This window comes from Oryctolagus cuniculus, chromosome 14 (genome assembly GCF_051225735.1).
Source record: "Oryctolagus cuniculus isolate XC-2025 breed Fujian yellow rabbit chromosome 14, ASM5122573v1, whole genome shotgun sequence".
NCBI lineage: Eukaryota > Metazoa > Chordata > Mammalia > Lagomorpha > Leporidae > Oryctolagus > Oryctolagus cuniculus.
In genome coordinates this window covers 1882501-1902745 of record NC_142880.1, presented here as the reverse complement: position 1 = coordinate 1902745, position 20245 = coordinate 1882501, and the positions used below count along the sequence as shown (strand labels likewise).

At 47.7% G+C, this 20245-nt stretch overlaps 1 protein-coding gene across 3 annotated transcripts in view; it reads left to right on the top strand.

Annotated features, from left to right (window-relative positions):
• Positions 1-20245, top strand: part of TBCA (tubulin folding cofactor A) — a 113282-nt gene that overhangs the window by 65663 nt on the left and 27374 nt on the right. The window contains exons 2-3 of one of the 3 annotated variants that reach the window (XM_089312894.1): positions 42-205; positions 1114-1283. The exons of the other annotated variants lie outside the window; for them this stretch is intronic. Of the exons in view, the coding sequence (XP_089169020.1) occupies positions 42-205; positions 1114-1283 (334 nt within the window). The remainder of the gene's footprint in view (positions 1-41; positions 206-1113; positions 1284-20245) is intronic. 3 annotated transcript variants of the gene reach the window in all.

Sequence of the window (20245 nt, the reverse complement as noted above, 5' to 3'; positions counted from 1 at the left end):
GACAGAACAAGCTTACTGCTGTCCACTGGCTTACTCCCCAGATTCCCAGAACAGCCACGGCCGGGCCAGGGCCCAGGCTGGGCCAGGGCAGAGGCTGGGAGCCAGGAACTCCCCCGGTAATCCAGGAGACTGGCAGGAGCCTGACCCTTCAGTCATCACTGCTGCCTCCCAGAGTCTGCGTTGGCAGGAAGCTGGACGGAGCCAGGTACCAAACGCAGGCACCCTGGTGTGTAGAAGGCAGACGTCTTCACTGTGCTCAACGCCCACTTCCTGGTAATTCTGTCAAGTGGAGCAAACCTACTGGGTGTCTACTCTGTGTCCGTTTGCTACATTTGTAGTGACACAGACACGGATGATACAAAGTATTTAACAGTCTGCCTTACACAGTTTGTGCTAATGTGACCACCGCAACATGTAAAAAGCAAGTTTAAGGTAGAAATTAAATATATTGCTAGAAGATAGTAATTAATTACCTTTGAAAGTAATACTAGGGCTTTGCAGTTTTGCTGGGATGTCTTTTTTTTTTTTTTTTTTAGATTTATTTAATTATTTGAAAGGCAGAGTCGGAGAGAGAGCAAGTGAGGGAGCTTCCATCTGTTGGCTCACTCCTGAAATGGTTGCAGCTGTCAGATCTGAGCCCAGGCAAAGCCAGGAGCCAGGAACTCCATGTAGATCTCCCTCATGGGTTCAGGGACCCAAGCCCTGGCTCGTCTTCCGCTGCCTCCCCAGGCAGTCAGCAGGGAGCTGGACCGGAAGTGGAGCAGCCGAGACTGGAGCCAGTGTTCTGATGTAAAATACTGGTACTGTGGAGAGTGCTGGCCTCTAGGATTAGTCTCTTGATTAAAGTCAAGGTCTTAACAGACCAGTCAGTCTTTCCTTATTGTGGAATAGATGGTTTCTACAAAGAACAATTCTTTCTCTTTTTTTATTTTAGTATAAAATTCTCCAATTTAATGTTCCACTTGGCTAGGATTTTGTAAATCTGAAAAGACAGAAACAGTGTAAGAAGTCTTGAAGATGTTTTGAGATGTCTTTAAAGACTGAAAAGCTCTGCTGGGAACCAAGTGGGTGAAAACTGCTCCTCTCAGTGTGCGGTTTTACTGTCTCTGGCAGAGGTCACCAGGAAACTCGAAGGCGTCAGCAGCTGGTGGCGTCTGCAGCAGCAGGCATCCGGAAGTTCCTCCTGCTCTCAGCTGTGCTGATGCGCGTAGCCAGGGAAGCCTGTTGTGCAGTGAGCAGAGGTGGCTGACTTGGCTGGGAACCAGCATGAGATGGCACTGCAGGTACTGCCGCCGTCTGGCTCTGGAAACTTTCCCAAGCCCAAAACTTCCTTCACTTGATTTGGTTTAAGTTACACGTTGAGCATCGTGTGTGTGGAAGCTCTGTGCTAAACACGGACCACTGTTCACCAGAGCTTAGCTGGCCCAGCGCACTGTCGGCATCCTTAGTTGGAAGAGCGTCCCTGAGGCTGGTTAACACATAAAGCATGATGTATCCTGGGCAACATTCCTTAGTATCACAAGGTCAGGCTTACAGTCATGAGGATTCAGACTGATGTCTTCCTTATTTTATGAATAAACTGAGAAATTAGTGGTACTTCACTTACCATATGGTATTACTACACTTAGATAACTAAGCCTGTAACCTGAATTAATTCATTTCAGCAGCAAAGACAGCATTATGGAGCTACAGAAGTGATAGAAGAAGTGCTGAGGCAGTCTCACAGGGCTGGTGTACCTGACCCGGTGACTACGGGGGGCAGCCGTGTGGGTGTGCTGGTTGCAGGTCTGCGTGTGTCTGTCCTTAACCCTTGCAGCACTGGATGTGATGTAGTCGCAGGGATTCCCGTTTCACAGGCGGAGGGACTGGGTTGAACTCATCTGCACGGAGCGGAGACTCTGCATGGCTGTGGCAGAGGCAGGACAGGAGCACCTGTCTGTGCGAACTAGTGCACTGACCACGTCTTTGTGCTTGGACAAGCTCATCAAGGGGGTGAAACCGACTCTTGGAGACTGTTGGATGCAGACAGATGAATAAAACATCCTGTTTTCTAGCTGTGTGAGGACAGACTGCCTTGTGAGTCCAGAGGATGAAGGGCAGCCTGCCTGCAGGGCAGGGTTTCAGCCACGGCGCTTGGTGTTTCGGCTAATTCTTTACAGGGGCAGGAAGGCTGTCCTTTGCGTGGGCATTTCGCAGTATCTCTGGTGGCTGCTCACCCACTACAGTGCTGTCCCCACCACCCGCACGTGTGATGAGGAAGCTTGTCTCAGAGCTGTCGGAATTATGCCAGAGAGAGATGCTATGCCAGGGTTAAGGAGGCTTGACATGGGACGTTGAGGCCAACTAGAAGTCACATGTGAGACAGACGGTGTGCGTGAACGTGTGGAGGTGTACCTTGGGAAGGCAAGAGGATGTGGTGACTGGCACGGAGGCCAGGGAGGCACTGAGAGCGAAGGCCTCCTGCGTGTGGATTGTTCCCTGTCCATAATAGGGAGCCCTCAGAAGTGAGTGACAGTCTGCAGGCTGGAGTTTATGCCTCTGCTTGGTATTTTGTCCTAGAGCGTAGGCTCACTGAGGACAGAGACCATCTCTGTTCTTATATCCCGAGTTGCTACCACCATACCTGGCCCAACCTTGTGAAGTGGGAAGGACAAACATTCATAGAAGTGAGAGTTCTCAGAAGAGGTTGTGGCAGGCATGAGGATGGAGTTTGAAGGCCCCAGCTGGGCTCTGCGGGCCATTGCTCTGTGTGTCCCAAGAGCAGGTGCACTGGCAGGCCTTCTCCTCAGAGCGCAGCACCGGGGCCCTCCCAGCTGGCTGGCCTGACACCGCCGCAGGGGCCACGCTGAGCCTTTCGGCTGCCTGCGGCCTGGGCTGCTGCTCCGGGCTTTGCTCACTCTGCCCTTGTTGCCTGGTGACTCAGCCCCTCCCAAACTTCCACTTTTTATTTGTTTGCTTGTTTGTTTTTAAGAATTATTTATTTGAAGGCCATTGCCGCGGCTCAACGGGCTAATCCTCCGCCTGCGGCGCCGGCACACCAGGTTCTAGTCCCGGTCGGGGCGCTGGATTCTGTCCCGGTTGCCCCTCTTCCAGGCCAGCTCTCTGCTGTGGCCCGGGAGTGCAGTGGAGGATGGCCCAAGTGCTTGGGCCCTGCACCCCATGGGAGACCAGGAGAAGCACCTGGCTCCTGCCTTCGGATCAATGCGGTGCGCCGGCCACAGCGGCCATTGGAGGGTGAACCAACGGCAAAGGAAGACCTTTCTCTCTGTCTCTCTCTCTCTCACTGTCCACTCTGTCAAAAAAAAAAAAAAAAAAAAAAAAGATTTATTTGAAAGGCGGAGTTGTAGAAGGAGAGACAGAGAGAGACAGAGAGACAGAGAGAGAGAGAGAGAGAGAGAGAGAGAGGTCTTCCATCTGCTGGTTCACTCCCCAGATGGCCAGGGCTGGGCCAGGCTGAAGCCAGAACAGAATTCCATCTGGGTCTCCGTTGTGGGTGGCTGGGGCCTAAACCTGCTGTCACCCCTGCCTTCCCAAGCTCAGTAGAGGGAGCTGAACCAGAAGTGGAGCCGCTGGGGCTTGACCTGGAGTTGCTGGGGGACGCCGGCCTCACAGGTTGCTGCTTTTTTTTTTTTTTGACATGCAGAGTGGACAGTGAGAGAGAGACAGAGAGAAAGGTCTTCCTTTTCCTTTGGTTCACCCCCCAATGGCCGCTGCGGCCGGCGCACTGTGCTGATCCGAAGCCAGGAGCCAGGTGCTTCACCTGGTCTCCCATGGGGTGCAGGGCCCAAGCACTTGGGCCATCCTCCACTGCACTCCCTGGCCACAGCAGAGAGCTGGCCTGGAAGAGGGGCAACCGGGACAGAATCCGGCACCCCGACCGGGACTAGAACCCGGTGTGCCGGCGCCGCAGGCGGAGGATTAGCCTAGTGAGCCGCGGCGCCGGCCACAGATTGCTTCTTAACCCCCTGAGCCACAACACTGGCCCCTTAATTTCTACTCTGAGAGGTATCTACCCTGATAAAAACCCTTGGAGGTTTAATCCCATCTTACTGTTTGCTCCTCCAAGGACCTGGCTAACACAGATTAAGTGACTTCAAAAGAGTATACAGATAATATGTTTCAGGGTCAGACCTCTGGTGCAGCTAAGATCCTGCTTGGGATGACCACATCCTGTATCAGAGTGCTGGGTTCGAGCCGCAGCTGCTGTGTGCAGTTCCCTGTTAATATGTACTGTGGGCAGTGGCAGGTGACGGCTCGAGCACTGGTTCCTGACACCCATGTGGGAGGCTCAGATCGACCCAACAGGTGACAGATTACTCGTGTGTGTGTGTGTGTGCCTTTCTGCCTTTCAAATAAAATGAAAATAAAATAAATGAAAATATAAAACACATATAAATTATGAAAAAAAATGAAACAAAAATAGAAAGTAGCAATCTGGAGTTTGGGTCCTTCAGTCATCCCCCCACACCAGCCGTTATATGCTGTCCTCTAGCAAGGTGTTAACTTGGGTTGCGCGCATTTCCACGTCTGCTGGTGTGATAAAGCACCTTGATCTGTAGTTGGCTGTCAGGTCTTTAGGAATCTCTGGTTCCAGATTTGAGTTAAGAATTTTGTAGCTGTTGCTTGGCATATTGATGGAGGATGGCATGGGATTGGGGAAAATGCAATAGATAATTGATATTTTGTTGGGGATTGTGTTCTGAGATCTACCAAATCCCCAAATTTACAAACACAGTGTTTTTCTTACATCTGTTTACTTACTTTATTATTATTACTGGCAATTGACTGTTTTCTAGGTCTCCTTCCTCTGAGAAACAAAGTGGTTTTTCATTTGTTTGTTTGTGTTTTAATCTATTACTAGAGCAGTATCACACACAGACAAGACAAAGAACAGGAAAGCCACAGGAGGTGGGCTGCTGGGCAGTTACAGACTTAGTCACCGCATTGATGACTTATTCTTGCATACCACCTTCACAGCACATAGCCTTCTGATTGGTGTTTCAGCAAAATCAAAATTATAGTCTGGTCACTTTACTTACTGAGAGGTCGTTGAATGTTAAATCCCAGATGTCATGTAGTCTCTTGGATATAGGGGGAAATGTTACTGAGAACATTATTTAGAATACAAAATATTGAATCTACTTGATCTTGTATTTTGGACATGTAGACACCAGCCAGTAGAATACATGTTTTAAGTCATCTTCTGTGGTCAGTAAAGGTAGGCAGAGAAAGGGAAGGATGCGTGAGAGGCAGTAGAGCAGGTGCAGAGAGAGGAGGGCATGGGACTCGCTTTAGGCTGTGGGCTTCAGGGAGCATTGTGTCTTTTCTGTCCATTAAAGGAGCAGCTCGTGACAGTGATGAAACACCGCTTAGCCCCTTTGCAGTCCCCAGAATCTAGGACCACGGCTTGAACTTAGTTATTCCAGCATTTCATTTGTAGCTCAGTGATTGGCTACTGAGTCAGTGCTCACAGTGCTTCAGCTATACGGACACTCGGCTGTTGGCGAGAGTGCTTGACGGGTTTCTAGAATGACTTCTTGGGGTAGAAGTAGTCCCCGAGGGGGCCAGCGACGTGGCATAGTAGGTCAAGCCACCACCTGCAGAACCGGCATCCCATACAGGCTGCAATTCAAGTCCCAGCTGCTCTGCTTGGATGCAGCGTCCTGCTGATGTGCCTGGGGAAGCAACAGAGGATGGCCCAAGTGCTTGGGCCCCTACAACGATGTGCGAAGACAGGGAAGAAGCTCCTGCTTCCTGGCTTCAGCGTGGTCCAGCCCTGGCTGTTGCGGCCGTTTTTGGAGTGAACCAGTGGATGGAAGACCTCTCTCTCTCTCTGTCTCTCCCTCTCTGTGTAACTCTGCCTTTCAAATTAATAAAATAATTTTTTTTTAAGATTTACTTATTTGAAAGAGTTACAGAGAGAGAGAGAAATCTTTCATCTGCTGGTTCACTCCCCAAATTGCCACAATGGCCAGAGCTGGGCCAGTCTGAAGCCAGGAGCCAGGAGCTTCCCCTGGGTTTCCCATGTGGGTGCAGGGGCCCAAGGAATTGGACCATATTCCGCGGCTTTCCTAGGTGCATTAACAGTGAGCTGGACTGGAAGTGGAGCAGCCAGGTCTTTGCACCGGTGCTCATATGGGATGCCGGCGCCACAGGCAGAGGCTTAACCTACTATGACGTAGTGCTGGCCCCCAAATTAATAAAATAAACCTTAAAAGAAAAAGACAAAACAAAACAAAAGTCCCTGATGTTCAGCACCCTGAGGGTGGTGATATTTTCCTGCTCTTCACTGCTGGGCTGGTGGACACACCAGCATCTGAGTGGGCAGTCTCCCACAGGTCTCTCCGCGGTCCCTCCGACTAGAATGCTCCTCGGCTTTGTGCTTGAGTATTACATCCTAGTCCTCGATTGCTGGGCCCGTTGTTGGTGACTTCCCTGTTTCCATTCTCTCTGCTGTTCGCGGGTGCCCCATCTGCTGTCAGACCTGTGGCTGTACCCACATTGCATGCTTCCTTCCTCGACCGCCCTTAGAGGTCTGAATCCCTTCTGGAAAGCCCCTGTTGTGTGGCGGGGATCCCATGCCCTGCCCTGTGCCTCTTTTTCTTTGGTGTTCAGAAGCTCCTTACCTGCTTCTTCCCAGCATCCTTCAGCATGCTGAAGTCACTTTTACCTTAAAGAAATAGGACCAAGTTTTGATGCTGTTTCTCTCCCCAGGAGCCAGACGTGTTAAAAGAATTAGATGTATTCACAGACTCTGCAGCCCCACCTCTCAGTCTCTTCGTAATCTGCTCTGCCTGGTCACCCACACCTTTTAAGTCTTGGTCTTGATTTGTTAGCAGCAGGTGATGGAATTGTCCTTCCCTCTTCTTTGAAAGTTCCTTCCCTGTTTTCTTTCTTTGGCTACAGGGATACCTCAGTACTGTGGTTTCTCTTTGCCCCTCCTCGGGCTTGCTTTTGGCTGCTTCTTTGTTATTTATCAACAACAATTTATTTATTTTTTTAAACATTTATTTATTTGAGAGACAGAGGAAGAGAGAGAGAGAAAGAAAGCAGGGGAGGGGTGGCATCTTCTATTTGCTGGTTCACTCCCCAAATGGCTACAACAACCAGAGCTGGTGCAATCCAAAGCCAGGAGCCAGGAGCTTCTTCTGGGTCTCCCACATGGGCACAGGGGCCCAAGGACTTGAGTCATCTTCCACTGCCTTCCTAAGCTATAGCAGAGAGCTGGATTGGAAGTGAAACAGCCGGGAATTGAACCGGCACCCATATGGCGCTTTACCCACTATGCCATAGCACCGGTCCCCTGAACAACAGTTTATTAAGCCACAATATATAACAGGTACTGTGGGAGTGACAAAGACATAATGGTGTATAAGACAGATGTAGTTTTTTTTTTCTTTTTAAGATTTATTTGCAAGTCAGAGAGAGAGGAGAGGCAGAGAGAGAGAGAGAGAGGCAGAGAGAGAGAGAGAGAGAGGTTTTCTATCTGATGGTCCACTCCCCAATTGGCCATAATGGCTGGAGCTGTGCCGATCCAGAGCCAGGAGCCAGGAGCTTCTTCCAGGTCTCCCACACAGGTGCAGGGGCCTAAGGACTTGGGCCATCTTCCACTGCTTTCCCAGGCCATAGCAGAGAGCTGGATGGGAAGTGGAGCAGCTGGGTCTCGAACTGGCGCCCATATGGGATGCCGGCGCTTCAGGCCAGGATGTTAACCTGCTGCGCCACAGCGCCGACCCCGCAGATGTAGTTCTTGCTCTGCGGGGAGCTTCCCCCACACCGGTGTTCCCTGTGGTTCTGTTTGGGGCCCTTCCCCTTTTACTCCATCAACACTCAGTGAACAGACACGCCCACTCTGGTGACCTCAGCCAGCCCTGGTGTGCTCAGGACTCCCATGTCTTTGTCTACAGGTCAGATCTCTCTCCTGAACTCCAGGACAGCTGCCTCTGGGCATGCCCACTTTAACGTCCTGCAAGAACTTCTAACATCACATGATCAAAAGTGCTGGTTTTCTGTTTTCTCTCTCCACAGCCTTCTGACTCCTTATCTCGGGAATTGGCCCCACCACACCACCAGCTGCCCAGCTTCCTTGGGCGGCGTCTTCTCCCTTGTCTTCCAACATGTGTCATTCACTGCGGATAAAATATTTTTCGTGCTTACTATGTCTGTCATTTCCCATAGGTACGTCCCTTGTCTCCTGGGTTAGTTCCATACACCCCTTGTCTGCCTGGCCCTAGTCTTGTCCCCCTCTGTGACATTTTCCGTATTGTAGCTATGGTCATCTTTTTATTATTATTATTATTATAGTTAGATTTATTTTATTTATTTGAATGGCATAGTGGCAGAGAGAGAGTGGAAAAGACAGAGAAGGAGATCTTCCACCCACCGTTCACTCCCAAAATGGCCAGGCCGGGCCAGCCTGGAACTCCATCCAGCTGTCCCACATGGGTGGCAGGGGCCCAAGGATTCAGGTCATCTTCTGCTGCCTTCCCAGGTGCATTAGCAGGGAGCTGGTGTGGAAGCGGGGCAGCTGGGGCTAGTACCAGTGTTCCTGTGAAATGCTGGTGAAAGCGGCCGCTTAATCCACTCCGCCACTGTTGGCCCCTGCAGTGGTGTTTTTAAAGGGTGAACGTGATTATGTCACTCATCTGATTTGGCTGTCAATTATATTTAGGAAGGATCCATGTACTTTAGTATGACTGCATAAAATTAAATCTGGCCCCTACTCCCTTCAGCTTAATTTCATGCTATGCTATTTTTTTTTTTTAAGATTTATTTATTTGAAAGGCAGAGTTAAGAGAGAGAGAGTAGTTTTCCATCCACTGGCTCACTTCCCAAATAGCCTCAACACCCAGGGCTGGGACAGGCTGAAACCGGGAGCCAGGAGCTTCTTCCCAGTCTGCCACATGGGTGCAGGGGCCTAAGCACTTGGGCCATCTTCTGCTGCCTTCCCAGGCCATAGCAGAGAGCTGGATCAGAGGAGGAGCAGGGGTCCACACAGGTAAAGCCGCCACCTGCAGTGCTGGCATCTCTTATGGGTGCTGGTTCGAGTCCAGGTTCTCCACTTCCAGTCAAGCTGTCTGCAATGTCCTGGGAAGGCAGTAGTAGATGGCCCAAGTCCTTGGGCCCCTGCATCCCTGTGGGAGACCGGAAGAAATTCCTGGCTCCTGGCTCTGGATTGGCCCAGCTCCGGCCACTGTAGCCATTTGGGGAGTGAAGCAGCAGATAGAAGACTTTCTCTTTCTGCCTCTGCCTCTCTAACTCTGCCTTTCAAATAAATAAATAAATCTTCTTTAAAAATCTAAAAAAAAAAAAAAAGGAAGGAAATTCTGGCATACTACAACATGGATGAAACTTGAAATCATTATGGTAAGTTAAATAAGCCAGTAACAAATTTAAAAAGGGGGGGGGGGGGCTGGAGCTGGCGCCCGTGTGGGAGGATTCCAGCACTGGAGGCCGTGCTGTGACCGCGGTGCCCCGGCGCCGGCCCTTCCCACTCAGCGTCCCGTCCTCAAGTCCTCGCTTCCCTGAGGATCTGTGAGCTCTTAGTGTCTTGAATGCTGCCTTCCTGCGGTACCTGCCAGGTGCGCTTCCCTGCGTCTTGGCCTGGTGCTCCCACTCTTCCATCACATCCCATCTTTGATGTCACTTTCTAGGGAAAGCCTTCTCTAAGGCTGTGTTTTAGGTAATAAATGTGCTTCCCAAAAGATGAGTGTATTCTACTGAAAGAGATGTGGTTACGGAATATGTTTTTTACTTCAGTGTTGTATTCTTATAATCTTCTTTGGATAATTGGGTTTCTGGCTATACAGTTTTATATTATCTTTTTTTAAGCCCCCCCACATGGAGGATGTACTTATTATAGTCCAAGAAAAATAATGAGATAAGAATTTAATAAAGAGTTAAGAAGGGAAGAATTAAAATATGGTTTCTGCTTTCTGGTGGTGTTAGTTCAGTTACCCTCCACTCGTCTCTAACTTTGTGGGAAGTAACCCTGCTGGTATACCTCTTAGCGCTGACATTCTGAGGCTTAAGAGGCAATGTCCTTTCAGTGTTGTCCCTGGTGGGTGTGGGCAAGGAAGAAGAGTGATGTGGCCACAGATGACTGGCTGCCTTTTTTGAGCTGTGTCTTTCATATTGAGTGAAAAATAGATTTCATTTTGCATCATGACACAGTCTGCTAATATGTACACCTAAACCATAAACTTGAAACAGAGTTCACTGACGTGTGCTCAGGTTGACTCTGCTTTGAATTTCATTCTGTTCTCTGGTTAGAACAGTGTGCATCACATCTCATGTGTTAGTTTCAGGAGTTGATAATGGGTTGTAACCAGCAGGTTTGGAAACCTTGTTGAGGTAGCTGGTGTCTGTCTTCACAGCAGCCAGCTGGGGAAGGATGTGGTTAAAAATCACCGAATACCAGCTGTGTGTGCAGCATTGGACCAAGAACTGTACTCACCACCATATTTTTTTTTTAAGATATATTGATTTTATTTGAAAGATAGAGTTACAGAGGGAGGGACACAGAGAGATTTTTCCATCTGCTGGTTCACTCCCCAAATGGTCATAATGGCTGGAGCTATGCCAGACAGAAGCCAGGAGCCAGGAGCTTCTTCAGGGTCTCCTACATGGGTGCAGGGGCCCAAGGACTTGGGCCATCTACTGCTGCCTTCCCAAGACATTGCAGACAGCTTGATTGGAAGTGGAGCAACTGGGACTTGAACCAGCACCCATAAGAGATGCCAGCACTGCAGACAGTGGCTTACCCCACTGCACCACAACGCCAACCCCACTCACTGCCATGTTGTGTAGTAGTTCATGTTGCTATCCTACATGGAGAAACTAAGGCTTGGCGGGGGGGAGGGCGGGTAACGGGCTTAAGGCTGTATGGATAAGCGAAGATCAGAACTAAGATTTGTACCCAGGCAGTTTGTTTTCCTAACTCCAAAGCCCAAGCGTGTGCACCGTATCACAGTGTCTCCCAAGTATACATGCTGAACTTCGAAGGGAATTAGTGACATTTAGGTGTCTTCAAAGTTTTATGGTGGAAAATAACAATAAAAAGCCCCATTAAATGTGAGTTGAGATAGGCATAAACATTGACAAACAGTTAAATAGTGATAGATTATATTGGCTTTCCAGAGAGCTTAAGCCTTCATGCCTCTGCTCATCCAAGAGGTAGAGGTAATGTTCTTAGGGCTGAGAGACATGGGGCTTTCTTGTTGGGGAGGTGAGTGAAATGTTCGGAGGCTTCACCACTGCACCAGAGCAGATAATAAGGCAATTAGAACTGCTACATTGATGGAACACCAGACGGGGTGAATTATGTCATGAATTACAAAGAAGCAAGAGATTTTACGGCAACTTTTCAAACCTAAAAAGGAAAGGTGTATGGGTAGAGTGAAGAGAAATTGGTAGCTAAACTTGAAGTGCTAGATCTAGTGACCTGAAAATTCAGTTTGTAAGCGTTGTAGGTCTGGTTTCAGAATATTATTTATCAGCTTTTTATTTATCAGTTCATGATGATAGTTTAATTTATTCTGTTGATGAAATTGGTTTTAAGATGTGCTGCTGCTTTTCCGTTTTTGAGCTGCAGTGTGCCCTAGGGATGTGGACTTAGGGAGACCCTCAGCTTATCCCTCAGTGTATAAAGATAATGAACCTGAGACCTAAACAGCTTACCAAGGTCATACTACAGAGTAGTCCGGAGCGGGAACTAGACTCCAGATAACCTGATATTTCATTGCCTTAGCTTTTATTTGACCTGAGTAGGTAATATTACATACAGGGTACAGAATATTGTGCCTTTTGTAAAAATTTACATCACATAAAGCAATCCTGTCGCTAGCACTTAGTATGCTCTTTGCAATGACAATTGGAAATCACTGGAGATGGGCTAGCCTCTGTTTGTTCCAGTCAGGAATAGACTGCCTGCTTTGTCTTTTCTTTTTTCTTTTTTTTAAAGATTGATTTATTGATTTGAAAGAGTTACCGAGAGAGGTCTTCCATCCGCTGGTTCACTACCCAGTTGGCTGCAACGACTGGAGCTGCGCCGATCCAGAGCCAGGAGCCAGGAGCCAGGAGCTTCTTCCAGTCTCCCACGTGGGTACAGAGGCGCAAAGGACTTGGACCATCTTCCACCACTTTCCTAGGCCACATCAGAGAGCTAGATAGGAAGTGGAGCAACCAGGACTTGAACCAGTGCCCCTGTGGAATGCTGGCACTGCAGGCGTTGGCTTTACCCGCTACGCCATAGCGCCAGCCCCTACCTGCTTTTTCTAAATGAAAGTTTTGTGTCATATTTTCGGTCTAAGATCTATAAACATGAACACTTACACCTAAAGACAGATCTCTGGAATACTCCCTTTTGATACTTATGTCCTAAACTTTTCAGAGTGACTGACTATTCAAGCAAACAGGACAACCATTGAGTTATAAATTCTGTCTTCCCTTAGACAACATTTCGGGATATTTTCTCGTATGTTCCCAAAAGAACTAAGTCTCAGAAACTATATATCCGTATGTCATTAGTTTAAGCAGACACAATTAATTATCTAGTTTTACTTGTTAAATGTGAGATCTCTGATATTTCATCTACATGATGTTTAACATGATCATGCAGAGTGGCTATGGAAATACTGTTTATGCAAGCTGTGTAATTGTAAAGCGTTGTATTGATCTGTGGTACCATCAGATAAAACTGTTCAGGCCACGGTTATTTGCAGAAGAAATCACTTCAAGGAAATTAAAATCCTACTGCTTGGTGAGTTGAGGAAGGCTTCTGGAAGAAATGACATCTGAGCTTGGTCTTAAGCCGGAAGTGGAGATGAGCAGGGGATGGATAGGAAAGGGCAGTCATTTTCTCTTGGCAAGAGAGTGTTTGGAGCACAGCGTGGACAGTGTTACCGGAGAGTCGGCAGCCATGGAGGGTCTGATGGGGAATGCACCCGGAAAGGTTTTAGTGCGCTAAGAAGTTGGAATTCTTAGGCATTGTTTTGTTTCCTTGATCCCTGTGGAAAGCTCGGGTGGGGAAGTCGAGCCTGCAGGCCATAAAGGACCTGCAGAATCATCTGGTCTGGCCCGTAGGGCACCTGCAGGCTGGTTTTTGAGTTGAGACTTCTGTATGGCCCTTGGCAGGAAGGGGGCTAAAGCAAGGGAGTTCTGGGGCAGGTTGAAAGCTGTCCCTGGAGGTCACGCAGACACCGTTTCCTGGTTCTTGTTGTTTTTTCCTAGCTGCATTTCCCACAGAACCACTTGATCTCTAATGGACTGTGTCCAGTTAGGTGCAATGAAGTAATGGTTAGCCAGTCACCGAGTATTTAAAATGGACTCATTTCTGCTTAGGGAAGTTTCCTTAAGTGAAGGCAGTCTTACTATTTATATTTGTTTTTAGTGCAAGTCTGTGAGTAGGGTATGTAAAACTGGCCTCATGTTTGCCAGGAGATAATGATACCATTTAGAATGTGTGTAGTATGTACAAAATAATGCAAGAGTAAACAAAAAGCATATGGGTTATGAAGGGCGGATTAAGGCAAATAAAGGTAAATGAATGCTCTTAAATCTTTAAATACAGTAGCAAAATTAACATTTAGTAGATAGAAGTTAATGTCTGATTTTCACTAAAATGGTTAATTCTGTTTTAGGAAAGTTAAAATCAATTCAAGTTGTAAATATGGACTAAAAAGAAGCAGTTGAATCATAAAAAGATAATGATGGTATTGTATTGAATTGGTAACATTCTGCATGGTGCCGTAAGTGTTATGTTGTTACAGATTTTATTTAAGTCCTATCACCCAAGAGTGTGCAAGCAAATCTACAGGGCTTGCTAAATTTGGGTTGTAATTAGAACAAAGAACTGAAAAGAGCTAAAATGACAATGCGTACCTACGCAAACACAATAAAACTCACTTTTAAAAATAAATCCCCTTGGGGCTGGCATTGTGGTACATTGGGTTAAGGCGCCACTTTCTACACTGACATCCCATGGAACACTGGTTCAAGACCCCACTGTTCCACTTCTGATTCAGCTCCCACTGGGAGAGCAGTGGAGGATGGCCGAGTGCCTGGGCCTGTGCCACACTTGTCAGAGATCTGGATGAAGCTTCTGGCTTTGGCCTGGCCCAGCCCCAGCCGTTGGCAGTCATTTGAGAAGTGAACCAGCAGGTGGACCATCTCTTTCTGTGTAACTCTTTTTACGTAAAAATAAATCAATCTTTGCAATAAATAAATAATCCCCTTGAAGAAAATGGAGCAGCTTTTTGCATTGAAAGTGTTCTAATTTGACATTCGCTAATCCGAGTAAAAATTGAGTACTCTGGGGCTGGTGTTGTGGCATGGCAGGTAAAGCAACCACCTGTGACACCAGCATCCCATATGATCCCGCAGATCCCTCCCTCCCTCCCTGCCTCCCTCCCTCCCTCCCTCCCTCCCTCTGCCTTTCCCTCTCTCTCTCTCTCTCTGCCTTTAATATAAATAACAATTTTTTAAAAAATTGAGTAGCCCCTTTTAAGAGCCTGTCTTCATATTGTGATGCTTTGTATCCTTTTAGGATATCAGTAAACCAAAATCCGTTCATAATATATGAAGTGTAGACAAATGATTTCATGTAACACAGATACATTTTTGCCTGTAGAGAGATTGACAGAAATTTAAGGTTGAAATTCTGCAAGAGGAAGCCTGTAGTTGCTTGTTGTGAAGGAGCTGTAGGTCTACAAATGTCTTTTGCCATGTGTCAAAGCTCTAATCGGGTAGACATGTTCTTTTTTCTCTCTATAACTGCTCTAAGGGATGGACACTTGACCTAGCGGGTAAGATGTCTACACCCCGTGTCGGAATATCTGGATTCAGAATCCCACTCCAGCTCCTGCTCCTCCGCTTCCCGCGGTGTGTGCCCAGGGAGGCAGTGGTGATGGCTCGAGTCATTGAGTTCCTGCCACCCATGTGGAAGACCTAGATGGAGTTCCCAACTCCTGGTTGAGCACTAACCCGGGGCCATTGCAGGCATGTGGGGAGTAAACTGGCAGATGGAAGCTTTCTGTCATGTGTGTGTGTGTGTGAGAGAGAGAGAGAGACAGACAGACAGAGACAGAGAGACACTCTGTTTTTCTGCTTTGTAAATATTTTTTTTAAAGATTTTATTTACTTGAAAAAGTTACAGAGAGAGGTAGAAACAGAGGTCTTCCATCCGCTGGTTCACTCCCCAGAAGGCCGCAGTGGTTGGAGCTGCACCGATCCGAAGCCAGGAGCCAGGAACTTCTTCCAGGTCTCCCACGTGAGCGCTCTACTGCTATCGCAGGCCAAGCAGAGAGCTGGATTGGAAGAGGAGCCCCTGGGACTAGAACCGGTGCCCACATGGGATGCTGGCGCTTCAGGCCAAGTTTAACCCGCTGTGCCACAGTGCCGGCCCCTCTTAAATATTTTTTAAAGTGCTTTAAGAAAAAAAGATTGTGATAAATTTCCACAACTGTTAGCAATGCCCACCCTGAAAATTAAATCAGAATCTTCTGAGAAATTACTTATTATGTCTTCTGGAAGTTTCACCTCTTACAAAATAAAATCAAAAGGGCCAGCACCATGGTGTGCAAGGGTAAACCTCCACCTGCAGAACCGGCATCCCATATGGGCACTGCTGGTTCAGGTCCCACTCCCTCACTTCAGTCCAGCTCTCTGCTATGGCCTGGGAAAGCAGTGGAAGATGCCCACGTGCTTGGACCCCTGACCCACATGGGAGACCCAGAAGTTCCTGGCTCCTGGCTCCGGCCTGGCCATTGCAGCCATTTGGGGAATGAACCAGCAGATGGAAGATTGTCCCTGTCTCTCTCTCTCTCTTTCTGCCTTTTAAGTAAATAAACAAAATCTTAAAAAAAAAAAAAACAAACAAAAAAAAAACTCCCTTAGGGAAACAGCAGCAGCGGGAGAAAAGAAGAAAAGTCAAAGGTCAGTGACACCAAGGAAAGTGCATGTGTGTGACAGAGAGAGGACAAAGATCTGGAGTGTGCCAACAGCTCCTAGGAGTTACAACCCAAAATGGGACAGGCAGGAAATGGACGTTCAGGAAACAAACGAGTAGGTGGCAGAGGCAGCGCTCACAGCGCTCCAGCTGGGTGGCAGGCATATGTAAGCACTTTGAAGGGTTAAGCCGTTTAGTTCTCCCATTTGGTTGATACTGCTACTGTCCTTCCCAGCCGAGGGAAACCGAGGCTCAAGGATTCGTGTTCATACAGCCAGGCTCTAGACTTAGTGACCATATTGTAGCCCCCGACAACGCAGCGCAGTAGACACAGCAGTGCTGTCGTGGGCCATCTGGAAAGTTGACTTGGATGCAGATGCCGGCACTGTGTCCTCACTCTTGCTGGGAGTGACTTGATGGAGCCTTGTCACAAAATGAAGTGCGACCTGGAAACCGTCTGCTGAGATTCTCGTCAGCGGGAACGTGCAGACAGGGACATAGATGTGTGTACAGACATGTTCACCTCAGGGTTTATAATGTTGAGAAACTGGAAATAATACAAATGTTCATCAGTAGACCATTGCTTATCATTTACTGCAAGCACTCAGTGAAGCGCTGTACAGCCGTTTGTAACACTGGTGCAGACTGAGCGCTTTGATGGGGAAGGACTTTCACAACCTGTGAGGTGAGACTGCACTTAACCACCCTGTGGGGAGGATGGCGGTTACTGTGTTCATTGCCCACTGTTTGACACGTGGTAAGCATTTGGTAAATATTAGGTATTGGATAAGGGGACAGACGGGTGGGAGAGTAGGATATAGTGGGGACATCGCTCACTGTTTGGCACATGGTAAGCATTTGGTAAATATTGCATAAGGGGACAGATGGGTGGGAGAGTAGGATATAGTGGGGACATTCCAAGGCTTGAAACTGGAAATTTCTATTCTTGTGTCCTCCTGGTAATAACAAATCATTTGCATTCATGTTCTTCAAAACATTGGTGCACAAGTACTTTTACAAAAAGAAACACTTGTGCTTTGCATAGCCATTGTATTTATTCATATAATTGCTGTTACAAAATTGCCACAAACTGGGAGGCTTAAAAACAACTAAAATTTATTCTCACATCTGCAGGGTAGAAGTCTGAAATCAAAGTGTCGGCAGGACCATGCTTAGTGTGGTGCATCCTCTGGTGATTGCCAGCGATCGCCAGTGTTCCTTGGCTTGTGGTGGCCTAACTTCAGTTCCCGTCTGTTTTCATGTGGCCTCCGGCAAGGATGCCAGGCGTCGGGCTTAGTGTGACCTCACCTTACAGATCATCGACAGACCCCGATTCCAGAGGACCACATCCTGAGCGGCTGGGCAGACATGAATTTGGGGCAAAATTACTTACCCCAGTCAAGCAGCTCCGTCTTAAGAATAGGCCAGGCTTTCAGGTTTTACTTTTCGGAAAACACCTGAATCCAGTTCAGGTGTTCTAGAAGGAAGCATTTACAAAATATTTTATCAGCTGTTGTCAGGATTTAGGAATACATTAAAATATCACTTCATGGACCTGCATTGTGGTGTAGCAATAAAACCGCTGCCTGCAGTGCCAGCATCCCTTATGCGCACTGGTTCATGTCCCAGCCGCTCCGCTTCTGATCCAGCTCCCTGCTAATGGCCTGGGAAAAGTAGAAGTTGGTCCAGGTACATAGGCCTCTGCCCCCATGTGGGAGACCAGAATGAATCTCCTGGCTTTGGGCTTCAGCCCGGCCCAGGGAGTGAAGCAGTGGATGGAAAATATTTCTCTCTCTCTCTCTGTCTCTCCCTCTCTTTTTCTGTAACTCTGACTTCCAAATAAGTAAGATTGCAATCTCAGAAGAGCAAATGAAACCAGCCCTTTTCAGATCACAATGAAAATGTCGTGGGTGTGGGAACCTTTCTCTGCCAGGACCATTGGATAGTCATTGTGTTGTTCATGGGCCCCTTAAAAATTAGTCTGCTGTGTGTTCACCGTCCACGCTTGCCTTGCAGGGCCAGACCTCATGATGTTGTGGGCCCCACACGGCTGCGGATGTTCCTCGCCCCTGTGAAAGGCAGAACTGGTGCTAGCTCGCCCCCTCAGAGGGGACGCCAGCATGCAGGGGAGGGAGGTGGTCACGTGTGGAGACACAGGGCAGTCACACGGGAGGATCAGCGGGTCCGTCTGTGCCCTAGCGCTGTTCTTGGGCTCATTCTGTCTCTTATGTAAACTCGATAGATAGTACTGAGCTTCACTTTTTAGTCCATGGAACTTCTTTCCCACCAAAAAGAAATCTCGGTAGATTCTAGGCCTATAAAATTAGCAGAACTCTGAAGTACCTCCTTGGAATTCTTATTGTCCAAGAAATTCAGAGATGTGCTTTAGCTAGGAAGTGTTCCATTTATCTAATTCTCCTTTTCTGGTTCCACATTCACCAGTCAGCTGGCGTTCTAGCTCAGTACATCAGTCTCATTTAGTCAGCATTCTACCCTTACAATGTGACCCCAGAGGCCAGCGCTGTGGCTTATTGGGTAAAGCCGCCACCTGCAGTGCCAGCATCCCATATGAATGCCAGTTCGAGTCCCAGCTGCTCCACTTCCAATCCAGCTCTCTGCTGTGGCCTGGGAAAGCAGTGGAAGATGGCCAAGTGCTTGGGCTCCTGCACCCCCATGGGAGACCCAGAAGAAGCTCCTGACTTTGGATCCACACAGCTCTGGCTGTTGCGGCCAATTGGGGAGTGAACCAGAGGATGGAGGATCGAACTAACTCTCTCTCTCTCTCTCTCTCTCTCTCTCTCTGAGTCTCCACTCTGTGTAACTCTGACTTTCAAATAAATAAAACTCAAAAAAAAAAAAAAAAAAAAAAGATGTGGCCACCGCTTGGGGCTGGCAGATATTGGGCACCTGGCTGGTTAGCTGCTAAGGAAGGGACGTGCGCCGGCTCGGCCCTGCGGCAGAGCATCTCACGCCCGTGCGCCCCTTGCAGCCTAAAAAGGCTCTTTGTTTTTAAACAGAACACTGGAGCCCCATGTAACTGTTCGTACTTAGGGTATTGCTGACTCTCCTTAGTCAGCTGCGGTGCTGGGTACATTCCGCCTTCACTTCCAGGCCGCATTTATCAGGGTGCCTGTCTGCACCACTGGTTTTTACCCCCTTCCTTATCCATTAGCTTAAAACACAGGAAGCCAACTCTCTGAATGAGGACATGAAGAATGCCTGCTCTTTAAAAAAAAAGAAAAATTTAATTAATTTATTTGAAGACACAGAAGGAGGTAGAGACAGAGAGAAAGGTCTTCCATCTGCTGGTTCACTCCCCAAATAGCTACAACTGCCGGAGCTGAGCTGATGCGAAGCCAGGAGCTTGAGCTTCTTCTGGGTCTCCCACATGCGTACCGGGGCCCAAGGACATGGACCATCTTCCCTGCTTTCCCAGGTACATTAGCAGGGAGCTGGATCGGAAGGAGAGCAGCTGGGACTTGAACCGATGCCCTATGGGATAGCAGCGCTGCAGGCCAGGGCTTTAACTTGCTATACCACAGCACCAGGCCCAGAATACCTGTTCTTAGTGAGGACGTTGAGGTCTCTCGTGTGCAGACTTTACTGTAAAGTGTATGTTTTAGCTCTCCTGAGGCCTCCTTTGGGGTCTTTGTCTTAATAATTCTGTTTTGGCTTTTTGAAAGCCTCTCATAGGCATGGATTTCAAATTTTTGCACCCAAAATAAGTTTACCTTTTAATTCCATTTTCCATGAACTTGTTGAAGTACCCTCATAGTCTCAGTTTCTTCCCTGTTCCTGGAGCATTTGTGCTAGAAACACGGTCTTGGTGGAAATAGCATCCATCTTTGTCCCTGAGCTGTAAGCAGACTTGTAAAAATAAAGTGTAGGCCTGAAAGTCCCTTGCTCAGTAATTCTTCCACATTTTTCTTCAAAATCTTAGAACTTGAGAAGTTTGACCTGATAATACCTCCACTGATGTTTACTCACATTATCACCATGACTCTAGGATTCTTTTTATTTGATGTTTTTAAAAATTGATGCTTTTTTACTTCTATTTTAAGTTTCATCAGGCCACGTATTTTGTCTTTTTGTTTATCATTTTTCTGTAGTGAGTTACATATTTGCGTTTAGGTACTTCCTGCTGGCTGAGTTAGATTTGGATGTGTGTGGGCTGTGTTGACTGCTGGCTTTTTGAAAAGTTTGAATATCTTTTTCAGGTTCCTGCCCTTTTATATTTCCTAATCTTGGGAAAGAGCCAAAGTTTTTGGACTTATATTGTTATCTTAATAAACATTAAGT